The 15,799-nt window shown below is 36.2% G+C and overlaps 2 protein-coding genes across 7 annotated transcripts in view; one reads left to right on the top strand and one right to left on the bottom strand.

Annotated features, from left to right (window-relative positions):
* Nucleotides 1-15,799, top strand: part of LOC145327655 (protein zer-1 homolog) — a 350,140-nt gene that overhangs the window by 208,143 nt on the left and 126,198 nt on the right. The window lies entirely within an intron of this gene.
* Nucleotides 343-10,157, bottom strand: LOC145328836 (myosin-4-like). Its single transcript, XM_080172744.1, has 8 exons — nucleotides 10,110-10,157; nucleotides 3,682-8,935; nucleotides 3,250-3,417; nucleotides 2,826-2,987; nucleotides 2,399-2,481; nucleotides 2,059-2,154; nucleotides 1,095-1,164; nucleotides 343-520 (listed from the first exon to the last, which is right to left on the bottom strand). The coding sequence occupies exons 2-8, from the start codon at nucleotides 8,923-8,925 to the stop codon at nucleotides 515-517; spliced, it is 5,829 nt and encodes a 1,942-aa protein (XP_080028870.1). The 5' UTR covers nucleotides 8,926-8,935; nucleotides 10,110-10,157; the 3' UTR covers nucleotides 343-514.

The following is a 15,799-nucleotide window of genomic DNA, read 5'->3' on the forward strand; positions in this document are numbered from 1 at the left end:
GGTCCGAATTGGATATACTATATAGGTAAGTTATATAAATATCTTGGAATGGTTTAAAGCTATTTAATAGACCACAGCCCTCTTCGGGAGGCTAGGGGTGAAGCAACTTGTATGTAATATATAAAATAGTAACTTTTTGTCTGTTCTTAAAAATCACGAAAAAAATAAGTTGGCCATTTCATACAAGACTTATAGAGGTCCTAGGCATGATTTTAGCTATTTTTGTATAATTTCCCTAAAGGCTGGTCATTCATAAAGCAATGACGATTATTTCCATAATCTAAAAATAAAAACAGATGGTGGGGGGGGGGGGGGGGGGCGGTTGAGTGAAAGCACCGTTAATTTAGTTAAATAATAATTTATTTTAATCTAAATAATTAACTATTGAGAATAAAAACTAATTATGAAAATATAACTATTAACTACAAATAATTAAACATAATAAATAGGATTACACAAAATCAATTTATTTTTGGGCAAGCATTCGGTCGTTGGTCAAATCAGAGGAATCTTCTTACATCTAAAAAAAAGCAACATTATATTTAAAATGGTAACTAATTTGTAGACTTGCCCATTTTGAATATATTTTTTCTCTCTTTTGGTTTGCATAAAATAACAAGGATGACAACATCCGTTAAAGCAAATCTATGAAAACAGACAATTTAGATTATTAGATGATAACTATGAACACTTCTAACTAGAACCAACAAAGCAAATATGATAAAGAGTTCTTTTATTTTAAGCCAGCGAATAAGAGAGCTTAATTTTGAGATTTTGGGCACCATGATAATTTACAATCCAATGTTCTTTCCCTCCCTTCTAGTAAAGTAGTTATTTATCGCATCGTAATATAAACAGCTTTCCGCGGATATAAGAATGTACAACTATAAGTTTCAAACTAGTTTTATAGCCCTGCGTGGCTGAAGGCCCGGGCTAAGAAAACTGGTTTTATTTAATCATTTTTCTTTTGATATTCGTGGCAAATTGTCTTTAATACGATGCTTAACATAATTTTTCAGTGTAGCTGAGAACCGGTACAAATCCAGCGGATATTAATCGGTTTGGAAGCCATACTGGGATGGAATGGTACTTACTGGTGCCAGTGAAGCGCTGCGGGCACGTGTCTTAGCTTTGGCCAGGGAGTGTTCAGCAGTATCAGCATTGTCCTGTGCATCATCAGGATAAACAAATAAGAAAGTGGGTTCAAATCAGGGATATAAAGGGATAATACAATGGCCGACAAATTGATGTACATCCCCAATGTTAATACACAAAATTACCCCCTTTGTAGATTACAATTAGTGGTTAAAACGTATGGACAATCAAAATTCAACAAAAGTCCCCAAAGTTATTAGGCTAACGAATATGAAAACATCATTATAAAACTTTAGAGACATGTGTAATAAACAGCCCAACGTCCATAGTCACTCTGTACAACAATAAACATACATAAATTTCAATCAAACCCCGATGGGTTACAATTATGATTGGATATAGGAATAGTTATTTCTCGCATCGTATTATAAACGGCTTTCCGCGGATATAGAATGTACAATTATAAGATTTAAACCAGTTTTTTTTAGCCCCGAGGTGCCGAAGGCATGGGCTAAAAAATTGGTTTTAATCTTATGATTGTACATTTTTATATCCGTAGAAAGCTGGATATAATACGATGCTAGACATAGTTTTTTCGTATGGATGAGAACCGGTTCCTATCCACCGGATTCGAATAAATACGAGAAAAAGAATTTTATATCAAAAAATTAATTTTTTTAAATCCTATGATAAAAGCAGTAGGGTTATTTTTCTTATCTTAGATTACTAAAATTACTGGTCCGAATTTGTGGTTCTTTTCAGGGAAGAATGTTAATGTCTTGGGCTGGTTTTATTATATTTCCTAAGGGCTAGGGGTGAAGCAACTAGTATCTTATGATGTAAAGTAATAACTTATTTGGTCTGAAGAACAAGATCTCAGCAACTAAAAGTCTGATTGCATTCTGTTTTCAAGAGAAACTAATCATTAATAATTGACTGCCCACTAACATATCAATTTATCTTTCCTGGGAGGCCATGAGAAGACCTTGAGTCTGGCGGAACTTTGCCAGGTTCAGGGAGGCAATCTCCTCTGCTTCTTCAATCTGTTTCTTGTAGGACCTAAAATATTGAACTTTCAGGGATCTAAAGGGATAAGACAATTGCTAATAAATTGATGTTTACCTACAATGATAATACACAAAATTACCCCTTCTATCGTCTAAAATTAGTGGTTGAAACGTTTGAACACTTAACTTAATAAACCAACCAATCAAAATTCAGTCCCCAAAGTTTGTTATTGTAAAACTTTGGGGACTAGTGTAATAAACAGCCCTTTGTCCTCTCTCTTTCTTTCTGAAAGTACCTGATTCTGCCCTGCAGCTGATCAATGAGTGCCTGCATTCTCTCATGGTTCTTCTTGTCCTCGTCTTGCTGGTAGGTCAACTCCTAAATTCATAATCTAGTCATTTCATGTATTTTTTTATGGTAGCTTCGCGCTTTTTTGTCTGTAAAGTCTAAAATTTTAAATTTGATAGTAGTAGACAACATTTTTTTAGAATTTTACTTCATAATAAAGCAACAGGATGTTTGTCTAAACATTTCATCTTTCTCAGGCGATGATGTTTTTTCTTTGAAATTTTAGCACAAAAGAACAACATCTGAACCAGTAATCAAATTTTTAAGTTTTAAAAAATAGCAAAATCGAGACAGCAAAAAAATTTAAAATTTTATATGGAAGTGTGGTTTTAGGTGCATTTTAAAATTGTAATTTACTTTTAGATTTAACTTACCTTAATCTTTCTCTCAGACTTGCGCAGAGCCTTCTGAGCGTCGTTGCAGCGTCTGCTCTCAGAGTCCAGCTCTGACTCCAGTTCTCTGATCCTTGTGTCCATCTTAGCCATGGCCTTGCGACCTCCCTTCAGGGCATGCTGCTCAGCCTCATCAAGACGGCTCTAAACGTATAAATGGTCAAAAATGAATCCAAATTAGTTATATCTGGTCAAAAATGTTGAATGAATAGACAAATAGATTGCAACAATGATTACAAACTATCAACAGAAAAAATTTGGATGAGGATAAATTGAAACAAATTTGTCTTCGTGTATATCAATCTTTTTAAACAAAAATAGTTAGTTTGAAGAAGTATTAAACTTTTATGTGTCTCTTATTATAAAGGATTTATTCATGTTTGTTACAGTAATAATAGATACATACCTGCATGTCCTTAGCCTGAGCCTCCATGAGCTTGCGGTCACGCTCCAGGATCTGAGCAGTCTCCTGTTCCTGGCGCAGTTCCTCAGCAAGGCGAGCAGCATCAATCATGGCTCTCTGGGCCTTGTCCTCAGACATAGCTGCCTCTGATGCCATTTCATCCAAGTCAGCCTATTAAAATATATTGAAATTTTACTTCTTTAAATCAATACTTTATATTAAAAATAATTAACTAAATTTTTAAAATTATTGTTAGCTTCATGTTATTGCATTATAAAGGATCACAATGTCATTTTATTAAGACTGCCTAATATTGCATCTATGGCTTTAGATATTTGTTGCTTTATATTAAGTTTAAAAAATTTTTTTTTTATAAAAACAAAAAAAATCAAATATTTCTTAGAAATTGTTATTTAAGAGGAATATTAAAGTTACCTGAAGAGTGCAGAGTTCACTGTCCAGCTTCATCTTAGCTCCATGAATGGCCTGGTTGGTGCAAGTCTGCTCACCAAGAGTCTCATTGGTATCAGCAAGCTCCTGCTCAACCATGCGTCTAGCACGGTCAGACTGTTCAAGCAGTGTACGGGCCTCCTCAAGAGCATTCTGGTTAGCATGAGCCTTTCTATCAGCTGCTATAAGGTTGTCATGGGCAACATCCTTTGCATGGATTGCTTCTTCAAGTCTCACCTGGACATCTCTCAGGCTCAGCTGATACTTTTTGATAACCTTCTGTGTCTCAGCATTAGCAGCATTGGCATGCTCTAGTGCAGTTTCAAGATCCATAACATCAGTCTCAAGTTTCTTCTTCATTCTAACTGCCTCAGATCTGCCCTTGGTTTCAGTCTCAATAGCAGCTTGCATGTTTTCAAGAGCCTTAGTCATGTTCTTTCTTGTGGACTCAAACTCCTCATCCTTCTCACCCATTCTCTTCTCAATCTCCTGGCGCACCTGTGTGAGTTCAAGCTGAGCCCTAAGGACCTTGTTCTCCTCCTGTTCAAGAGCTCCCTCAGCCTCAGAGAGGGCAACTTCAAGCTCCATCTTTTCTGCTTCAAGACGCTTGCGGATTTTGTCAATCTCATGGATGTTGCGTCCACCTTCACTAATCTGATCCATGATGTCCTTGATTTCATTGGACAGAGTTTTGTTCTCTCTTCTTACTTCATCAAGATGAAGAACAGCCTCTTCATAGGCTGATTTGATTCTAAAAAGCTCAGATGAAGCATTTCTGGTCTCCTTTTGGCTTGAATCCAAGTCCTTGCCAAGGCTATCACATTTATCCTTCCATTCAGTAACAATCCTGTCAAACTGCTTAGCCTTCTTCTCCATGGATAGATTGAGGATCTGGGCCTGGTCAACTTGGACAGCCATGTCATCAAGCTCAGCCTGCAGCTTACCCCTAGCCTTCTCAAGCTGAATAAGCTTGGAGTTAAGCTGGTTGACTGTTGATTCAGCTTCTGAAAGTCTGGCCTGCATTTTCAGCTTAACCATTTCAAGTTCTTCAGCTTTACCAACACCATCCTTTTCATATCTTGTTCTCCACATATCAACTTCACCCTGAGCTTTGTTCAGCTGTCTCATGAGGTTGTCCTTGGAAGAAGCTTCCTCTTCAAGATGTTCTCTCATGCCATCAACTTCATGCTCAGCATTTCTATACTTGCCAAGGAGGGATTGGCGCTCCTTAGCCTCATCATCAGCAAATCTACGCTGCTCCTCAAGCTGTGAGGCAAGGGCAGACTTGACCTTGGAAAGCATGACAGCAGAATTCTCAAGATCCTGCACCTGTCTAAGAAGGTCTCCATTCTCAGCTCCAATCTTTCTCTTTGAAGCTTCAAAATCTCCAAGGGTCAGATTGGCCTCCTCAACCTTCTTGACAAGATCATTCAACTGGTTGCACAGATTTCTATGTGATTTCTCAGCAGAAGAAGAGGATCTCTGAACCTCATCAGTAGCAGCTCTAACATCAGCAATCTCATGCATAATGTGCTGCTTATCCTTTTCAACCTTGGCTTTCATCTTATTTAGCTGATCAATCTGTTCTGACATCTCAGCTATGGCATCTTGATGCTTTTTCTTCAGAGAAATCATAGTAGCTTCTTGTGTAATGGTAGCCTCTTCAAGATCTCTTCTAAGTTTAACAACTTCAGCATCTCTCTTCTTATTCAATTCAATTTGAGCAGTAGTAGCACCAGAGGCCTCACCCAGTCTCTCTCCAAGGCTCTCCAATTCTCTAGCCAGGTCAGACCTCTGTCTTTCAGCCTTAGCTCTTGCCTGGCGCTCAGCCTCAAGCTCTTCCTCCATCTCTTCAACTCTTGATTGCTGTTCCTTGATGGACTTCTGAATCTTGGCAACATGAGATTGTTCTTCCTCAAGCTTACTGAAAAGGTTAGCAGAGTCCTTTTCCTTACGAGCCATGGACATCTCTAATTCCTTCTTTGTTCTTTCAAGATCAGCAACATTCTCCTGTGCTACCTTAAGTTCACCCTCAACCTTTCTTCTCTCCTTCTCAACAACAACTCTGCTTCTCTTCTCTTTGTCCAAGGAGCCTTCCAGTTCATCAAGAGTTTGTTCAAGTTTATTCTTGATCTGGTTAAGATGGTTAACCTTGTCCTCAGCAATTTGCAAATCTTCACCAGCCTTGGATGCATTTTCACTCATGTGCTTCTTCTCCTTGTTAAGCTTGTTGATAATTTCATCCTGATTGGCAACTTCATCATGCAAAGATCTAATTGTATGGTCACGGTTTGTCTTTTCCTGCTCAAGCTTTTGGATGGCAATTTCAACATCTTCAATATCCTTCTTTACAGCAATGCACTCCTGTTCAAAGACCTTCTTTTCAGCTGTAGCATCTTGTCTTTCAGACTCCTTTTGAATCAATAGTTGTTGTGCATTGGCAAGCTGAACCTCAAGATCAGCTCTTTGGGCAGAGATTTTAGCCTGTTTTTCATGGTATTGAGACATATTGCCCTGTTCTGCTTCAATCTGTTTGATAAGAGCCTTAATTTCTCCTCTGGCAATATCATTCTCACCAAGCAGCCTTTCCTTAGTCTTCAACTGCTCTTCATAAGCACCATACTTAGCCATGGCAGCCTCTTCAAGAAGGCGCAGTTCTTCTTCAGGATTGGGCATACCAATAAGTGGTCTTGTCTTCTGAATAAGAATAAACCATCCCCAGTCACGCATTGAAATATACTTCCTGAATTGCCTCTGACAAACTTTGATGAGCTCCCTCTGATCATATCTTCTCTGATAAACTTTGCCTCTGATCCTCTTAAGGCACTCACCCTGGAGATACCTGACAAGCTTTAAAACAATGTCATCTCTCATTTCTTCAAGCAGGGCAAGGGCTCCAGCTCTGAAGAAGACAAGAGTGTGTCCAAGACGATACCTTTCACGTGGGAAAGCAATCTTGTCCATAAGAGCATAGACAGCAGTCTTGTTATCACTGGAGCTGTTAATCTCAGCTGCACCAAGTATGGCATATCTCATCTTATAGTCAGGATACAACATTCTATTGGGGAATCCTCGCATGCAGATTCTGATACCCTCAAGGACACCATTACAGGTAAGTTGGTGCATAATAAGAGGGGGTTCCACTTCTCCTGGCTTCTTGTGAGTATTAGGTACAAGACAACGTACAAAGTGAGGCTCACATTGATGTAGAGTATGCATAAGCTCCCCAAGAGATACAAGATAAACAGAGGACACAGTTTTGCCACCACCACCCTTCTTCTTTTTCTTGCCCTCATCCTTAGGTGTAGTAGTTGGCTGTCCAGGGTGATCTCTCCACAAGTGAATAAGCAATTCAACACTTGAGGTAGACTTGAAGATCTCAACAACAGTGTCATTGACAGGATCTTTGTTCTTTTCCAGCCATCCAGTAACATTGTAGGATACAACACCAGCATAGTGAGCAAGAGCAAAGTGAGCATTTTTGTCAGTCTTAGATTGGGGCTTTAGGAAAACAGGCAGCTTTCCAAGGGAAGACTTGAGCTTCTCTTCAAAAGACTTGTCAGTTGCCTTGGGGAAAAGAGACTCTTCCTCAAGGATAGCCCAGATGCCCATAGGTTTTTCAAACATAATAATACAGGCTGCAAGATCCATACCAAAGTCAACCATTTCCCAATCAATACCTTCCTTCACATACTCCTCTTGTTCAACAACAAACATGTGGTGGTTAAAAAATTGCTGTAGCTTCTCATTGACAAAGTTGATTGAAATCTGCTCAAAACCATTGTACTCAAAGATCTCAAATCCAGCAATATCAAGCACAGCACAGAAATTAGCCTTCTTAAGGGTAGCATCAATAAGAGTGTCATTACACTTTTCAATCAACCACTTGAATACACGATCAAAGATAGCTCTGGCAATACCACCAACAGCATTGGTTGCTTGCTCACAGGTTTGACCCTTGGTCACCCATTCAGTACCAACCTTGATTCTTGGCTTGCAGAAAGCCTTAATCATAGCAGCAGCATTGACACCACACAGAGCAGCAACCTTGCCAGCAAAAGATTCTGGTCCAATATCCTCACATTCAGCTTGGTCATCACGGCCCTTGGTCTTGAACTCAACACCTCCAAAGGTCATAACACCTGCAGTAAGCATATAACAGTCATACTTCTCCTGCTCACCAAAGCCAAGAACATTGAAAGCATCCTCAGTGTACTCAAGCTCTTCATTGTCATCAATTGATGCAACAGACACCTTACCCTGAGAAACATAGGTGTAATCATAGATGTCAGAGCTCAGATGACACTTCTCTCTCAGACCACCACCAATGCCATCACCATAGGGCTGCAGAAGCTGGTAGAAGATGTGGTAGGATCTCTCAACTTCCTGCTGTTCAGTAATACGAGACTTCTCAAGCAGATATGACACAATATCACAACCAGCCAGCTTACCAGAAGAAGTAAAGTGGATTCGGATAAACTTACCAAAACGGGAAGAGTTATCATTTCTAGAAGTCTTGGCATTACCATAGGACTCTAGGATAGGGTTGGTAGCCACAATCTGATCTTCAAGAGAGACCTTCTTGTCAGACTTTTTGCCACTAGTGGCCACCATAGCCAGATAGGTGATGACCTTCTTTGTATTCTCAGTCTTACCAGCACCAGACTCACCAGTAATCAGCATAGCCTGATTCTTGGTGTTATTTAACATACCCCTGTAGGCAGTCTCAGCAATAGCCCAGAGATGGGGAGGGCACTCATTACGCCTCTTTCCAAGATATATCTTGGCAACTCTGTGAGTGTACAGAGGATAACGCTTGTAGGGGTTGACAACAACCACAAAAAGACCAGAGTATGTATGGATCATCTTGGCCTGATAACGAGTCTTCAAGTTCCAGAACACAGAGGCATCATTGAGGAAGGTCAAGTTTACCATGTCCTCACACTTTTCAAACTTTGGAGGGTTGACCTTGCCAACCTCAGCAGCCTTATGGGTGAACTTCTCATGGCCCACAGATACAACACACTTGCTGGCTGGATCCTCAAGATCACCAGACTCAAGAAGACCCTCACGATAGCCACCAGACTTGGGATCAGGAATCCACACAGACTTCCTGGAGTCATAGGGCTTCTGCTGGTCAGCTCTCTTCATGTCCATGGAAGGGAGCAAGAACTCAGTTGGGTCAGGGTCGGGCTGACCCGTCTTTGAAAGCTTTATATGTCCAGGCATGGTTACGGTCCTTAAAAAAAATGATATTGTGATATGAAATTTAGATTTTTACTAAGAACAAAGAAACGCCAACATAAACATATTTTTTAGTTAAAATCCTAAATAACTAAAAATAGGAATCATAGAAACAAAGCCTTGTGTTCTCAGGGATCTTAAGGAATAAGAGAATGGACGATAAATTTATGTACATCCCCAATAGACAAAATCAACCCTTCTGTTGTTTTTTATTGTTTATGTAAATGTGTAAACTCTACTAGTTTTAAACAAATCTATTAAGATTTAGCAAAAGTACCAAAAATTTGCAAGTAAACTTAGAGATAATTTTGGGTACTAGCATGATTTAGTCCAATGTTTCATTACTCCCTTAGCGTTCTAATCCTTATTTTCAATGAAAAGTTGTTATAAAAAATGAGATTATAGACATTATATTATACTAGTAAACATCATCTTTCAATCAAAAACTTTGGGTACATTTGTACTAAATTTACATAATGAAACCAAACTAATGTTTTTTTTAATATAATAATTAAATTGACAATTACTGAATATAACAAATACAAGTATGACAACATTCATAAAAGCGAAGCTTAACAAAAAAACAGTCATGCAAATAAAAAAAAATGTAAAGAGAAATATTTTTAAATTTTTAATATTGTTTAGAAGGTTTTTTAAAAATCCGTCGCAAAATTACTTAAATACAGGTTTCTCAATATGAAAATAGTCTCATAGAAGACTATATTATAGAGATGCCTCACTATTTATTATTCCCAATCTTACTAAGAATCTATTATACTTAAAACGGATAATTTTACTATCTAAAATAAAGCTAAAAAATCATGTTATAAATGGACATTCGGATTTATGTTAATAGAGTTGCTATGTACACTTGTACACTTACAGTGACGTACGGACGGGCGGAAGGACGTTTATAATCAACTATAAAATATATGTAGCAATTTTTTAGTGTCCTAGGAAAATTGGTATAGAATGCACTGCTTTTGGCCTACCTATCCTATTGACGCCATAGTAGAGGGAAAGAGAAAGAGAAGGGGAAAAGAAACACCCTAGAAAACAGGGTATTTCCTGACGTCAATAGAATAGGTGGGCCAAAAACATTGACGTCAATTTTGCTAGGGCACTATAGACAGCTACAAATATCTAGGAAAACGATTTAAGAAGCCTACCTTACAGTTTACCACTCTGTTATGGACTGAATTATTTCCTGGAAAGTATTGTCTTTATATACCTGTCCTCTAGCCCAGCTATGACAAATAGATAGATACTAGAATGAATTATTGTGAATTGGAAGATTTTTAAAAATTATTATTTTTATTTATTAGAAGGTATAAATATATTCCATCTTACTAACATAAGAATTTTTTTTTTTAAATAAACAAATCCATTTAGTTAATAACCACTAAAAAAATAAAGTTTTATAAAATATGGGCAGTTTTCCTCAAAGAGCACACAAATCCCCTAAACTTCCCATACTTTAAAGTAAATAGAAAAAAGGGGAAGTGTATATTTTGAATTTTACCTTAGTGTAAGATAGGTTAGGTATGGTTATTTTAGGCACGTGGTAGCTCAACAAGGTTAGGGCCCCGTAGGTGCCTACCCCTCCCCCATTGTTTCAATTTATTTCAAAATAATGGGGATGTTCTGTGCTCGACTAGATACATTGAGGGAAATCGTGCATTATCATTCCCCAATACATAGTAATCTATTCCTGTATCTAGCTGCCTGACTATAACATACCTGAACCTTACTATAGCATTCCTAAGGTGCACTAATTATAACTGCATAATTGTTATTCTATTTCAGGGGATACATTCTGGAAATATTGATGACTTAAAAGTATCATTGCTTGCAGTTTCCATTAAAATGTCCCCTTCCAATGAACTTTTTTAAAAATTGAATTTAACTGGATGGGGGAGTTTTCAGTGTTTTTGTGTTTTTCTTTAGATCATATTATTTCATTATTTCAACGTAGGTATTGGACCCGCAAGGTTAGGTGTGTAGTTTTTTACTTTACAGTAAATGTATACCTACAGATATAAAAACCAAATAATTACCTGGATCCAGTGTGAGTAACCTTTTTCTTCTGTTTGCTTTCTGCTCTTTTGTAGAAACTTGGCTGTGTTAATATTTCCTACGCTACGTTGATAATCAAAGACCCAAGTCCACGGGGTGGGGACATACAGCCATTTAACATGTTTTTTCCATTTATTTTACTTACCCAATTGCAACATAACTACACTCTACCCCCCACCCCCCTTTCTTTATTTATTTTTTTCTTCAAAAATAAGAGATAATGTTAGTTGTCAAGAATTGATATTCTGTTTTCATTTGAAATATACAGGGTGTTTTTTTTTAACTCATTAGTGCCGAGCGCCACTTTTATGGACCGATCAAGCTGAAAATTTCAGGGAGACTTTGTTATAGTAAAAACGGAATTCCAATTTTTTTGTTTTGCTCTAGTGGCGTGCACAGGAAAGTTGCAATAAAACCCGGTTCGGCGCGATTAAAGAAACCGTTCGGCATAGGTAACCGTTTTTGGCATTTTTGGTGCTTTCCCCCGGCATTCAAGCCCGGTTTTGTCCTAAATACCCAGTTATTTGGCCCAAAAAATTAAAAATGTAATTTTGAACGTCCAAAGTGAGTTGTAGAGTAGCTAATACTACGATACGATCTGCAATTGAAAACTACATAACCTCATGTAATTGATAGAGCTACAAGTAAGATACAAAACGATTTATATCACATTTAGTGTTTTGGCTATAGGTGCCACCCTTTTCAGTTAAAAAAGCCCGTTTCCTAGAAGTTTTAAAATTTTGATATTATATGTGGACGGGTATCTTTACTCGCGCCGAGCCGGGCAATAAAAATGGCGGGTATCTTTACTTGGGCTGAGCCGGGCCAATATAGAACGTAAAAAAACGATAAAAAAATCATATAAAAAATAATAATTTGAGTAAAACAAATTCACAAATGAATGTAGTTGCCAATAAACTTTTAATTTCACGAAAAAAATCACTAACTTTACTTTATAAACAAAAAAGTTAGGAGGGGTATTTTAAAATCACCTCGTTTTTCTTGGTTTTCAAATTTTGTTGAGCTATACCGCCAAACGGAAGTAAGCAAAACTGCCTGCTCCAGGGGGAAATGAAAATCAGGGTAGTAGAGGGGGGATTCATACTGAGAATGATGCAATCCTGAAACTGATAACCGTTTTTTTTCGGCATTTTCTGGAACCGGGCATTAAAAGCCGGTACGTCACTAATGGGTTAATAAGTTAAAAGTATTGCTTAATTTAACCCATTTGCCATTGACAGAAATTAATAATCTATATCTTAATTTCTTCATTGATGTGGGACATTTTGTATGAGAAAAAAATATTTGGCGATTTTCAACAAATTCTGCCTTAAAAACCGGTTTTTCCAAAGTACCTATATTTTGAAGATTTTTGGATCATGACTAAATTAAAGAGTATGCAAAAATGCATACATTTTTAAAAATCAAATTGTGCAGCTTGTGTTAATAGTAGAAAAATGTTATGCATATCGTTAGAATCGTCATAAACTTTAGTTTTTAGGTGTTTAAGAACTATTCCTGTGCTACGTATAGTTTAGGAGCTACGTGGTAAAATGTTCCAACTAACTTAAAATTTTCAACATTTCTCACATTTTCCAATGTAGCTTCTATACTACAAATAGCATGTATGTGTTACATATATTTCCAAAAACTAGAGTTTATGACAATTCTAACGATATGCGTAACATTTTTCTACTATTAACACAAGCCGTGCAATTTGATTTTTAAAAATGTACGCATTTTTGCATACTCTTTAAATTAGTCATGATCCAAAATCTTCCCAATATAAGTACTTTGGAAAAACCGGTTTTTAAGGCAGAATTTGTTGAAAATCGCCAAATATTTTTTCCTCATACAAAATGTCCCACATCAATGAAGAAATTAAGATATAGATTATTAATTTCTGTCAATGGCAAGTGGGTTAAATTAAGCAATACTTTTAACTTATTAAAAAAAACACCCTGTATATATTAGAATATCCCCCCTGTATATGTGGAACAATAAGGGTGATTGATACAAGAAGGGATAACATTATTCATTATCTGCAGGGGTCTAAAGGGATAAGACAATGGTCGATAAATTGATGTAAATCCACAATGATGATACTCAAAATTCACTCATCTTAATGAATATTTAATCAAGTTGTTGTTGCCAACAAATAATAAAAAGTTAGGTTAAAACTTTTGGGGCTAGTATAATAAACAGGCCAATGTCCCCCATCCCCCCCCCCCCCTACCTAATTGTATGTTTCTTGTATAAATGATAGTTACCCAGTAGTCCAAAAATGTTTTTACAAGTTTTAAAGTACAATGAAAAAGACTTTAAAATGCTTCTAAAACTTATATTCATATTTAATTTTTTAAAATCTTTCTGTTTTATACATTTTAAATATATGTAAAACTCTGGAAAACGTCTTATGTACACGATATCTACAGTACAAAATTTGACACTGTTATAGTTCCCACTGTTATAAGTAGTGTTATAAAATAACAAGTAATTATATGTTGCAAGAAACAATAATCTAACGATATCCAAGAAGAAAAGGGCCAATGGGCTGTTTATAAACTAGTCTCCAAAATTTTATAATAACGTTTTTTATTCGTTGAGGACTTGGATTAAATTTTGATTGGTTTGTTTATTATTGAAGTGTCCAAACATTTCAACCAATAATTGTAGTTTACAGAAAGGTTAATTCTACCTATGATTATTGGGGATGTACATCAATTCTTCAGCCACTGTCTTATCCCTTTAGATCCCTGAATGTAATATGAAAACAGCCAGTCTCAAGTGGAATATTATATTTTTATACTAGTGGCTACACTGCTAGCATATAAAGACATTGCCCTAATTGTTGGTTAGGGAGGGGGGGGGGTGGTTCCTCTATTGCTTCCACAATAAAAAAGCCTAAAACCATAATATAACCTGTGAAAACCTGTGTTGAATAGGTCCAGAGGTTAACGAGATATTAAGCTTTAACCAGACCGAAGGACAGACAGCCTACTTTGAACTATAAACGTTTATTTTGTATCACTTCATACAAAGATGACTTGAATATATAGAAATATTTTCTAAGGATATCATACCTTAAATTTCTTTTAGAAAAAGGGATATATTTCAAATTTTTATGTAAGATAAACAAGGATGTAAACATCCATAGCACGACAGAAAAATACTTATTCAGATCTTAAGGAATAAATAAAAGTTCACCACAATCATGATAAACAAATTAACCCCTTTTGTAGATTAATATTGATGGTTGAAAAGTTTGGACTCAGCTAGTTTGTACAACCCAATCAAGATTTAATGCCAGTGTAATTTATAAAAGTTCTCAAAGTTTTTAAGCCAACTATTTAAAAATCGAGTTTTTAAATCTTTGAGTACCTTTATAATTGACAGTCCAATTTAATTTTCTTTGTGTGTTTCCTTTTTCAGAAATATAATTATACATATTACAGCTACAGAATCTAAGCTTTATAAAACAAATATTGAATAATAATAATAATATAGAAAGGAGGGAAACTTTAAAGGACAATTTAAAATGAGAAAGGGTAATACAACAGATACTAGGGTGGAAAGCAGGGATTTTAAGGGATTAGACAATTTCCTTTAAATTAAAGTAAATCCTCAATGATGATGAAAACACAATTACCCATTTTGTAGATTGAAATTGTTGGATAAAAGTCTTTAGCCCAACGAATAAGATAACGTAGTTGTAAAACTTTGGGTACTAATATATTCTACATTCCAAATTCCCCTCTCTTCCTAGTGAAAAGAAAATTTAAATCTAAACAAGGATGACAACATCCATAAGTAGCGAAGCAGAAAAAATATGTATAAGAATTTAAAGATTAGTTGTCAAAAGCATGTATATTAGGAAAAAAATCACGAAACCTTTTTAACATTTGTTTTTAATTTTAGTCAGTCAAAGTAAATGGATGCTCAAAACAACGGGAAATTTAATTTTGATATTTTTAACTACAAAAATTTTAAAAATCGGACCATAAACACCAAAGCTGTGAGGAAAAAACACGGACCCTGCAAGTTATAGAGTAGCTTCGCTACTAAAAATCTTTAAAGCATTATTTTGACTTTAAAATATCTACGCTCCCTCTAATAATAATGTTCTTGTATTGTAATAACACTAATTGCTGAAAAGCTTCGCCATAAATAAGAAAAAAAATTCTACAAGGAATAATAGAAAGCTAAGAAAGTAATATTTTAACCAAGTCATGATAATTGACACGTAAGGAAGTTATTCGGGGATTTTCCCCAGTTATTTGTATAGCCTTTAAAAATAACTATAACATTTTTTAGAAAATTTCTGTATCTTGTTTAATGTTTATGTCATACTAAAGGCTTCGAAATGTCCATCCGTCCATCTGTCAACCCATCTGTAAAAAACCGTAAGGACAAAACGTGATTTTTTCGGCTGCTATTCAAAATAGACGACTTGAATGTTTTTTTTTAATTCACTATATATAATCAGTACTTAATTAACTTAGTCTGTCAGTCTGTTGATCATGATACAAAAGTTAAAAAGGCTTCGCAGTTTTTATATTTTACTAGCAGCTTCGCCCCTAGCCTCTAGGGGCTGTGCCCCATGAGGTAATTTTTTTTTGGGGGGGGGGGTTACCACAGGACCAATAGGTATATAACCTGAAGAGTAGAATCCGATCGGTTCAGTGGTTACCGAGATCTTAAGGGACGGACGGACGGACAGACATCATTCTACTAGATGTATTATAGATTATGACAATGAATTTCAATTCTATAGCCTAATTCG

Source organism: Acartia tonsa, chromosome 9, assembly GCF_053477335.1.
Source record: "Acartia tonsa isolate MP-2025a chromosome 9, ASM5347733v1, whole genome shotgun sequence".
NCBI classification, from domain to species: domain Eukaryota; kingdom Metazoa; phylum Arthropoda; class Copepoda; order Calanoida; family Acartiidae; genus Acartia; species Acartia tonsa.

Excerpts from the sequence above, each read along its gene's own strand:
- LOC145328836 (XM_080172744.1), bottom strand. The coding sequence starts at position 8,925 with ATGCCTGGACATATAAAGCTTTCAAAGACGGGTCAGCCCGACCCTGAC. Across the intron at positions 2,155-2,398 it reads CAGCTGCAGGGCAGAATCAG|GTCCTACAAGAAACAGATTG; the intron begins GTACTTTCAGAA and ends TCAATATTTTAG. Across the intron at positions 1,165-2,058 it reads CTTCTCATGGCCTCCCAGGA|CAATGCTGATACTGCTGAAC; the intron begins AAGATAAATTGA and ends TGATGCACAGGA.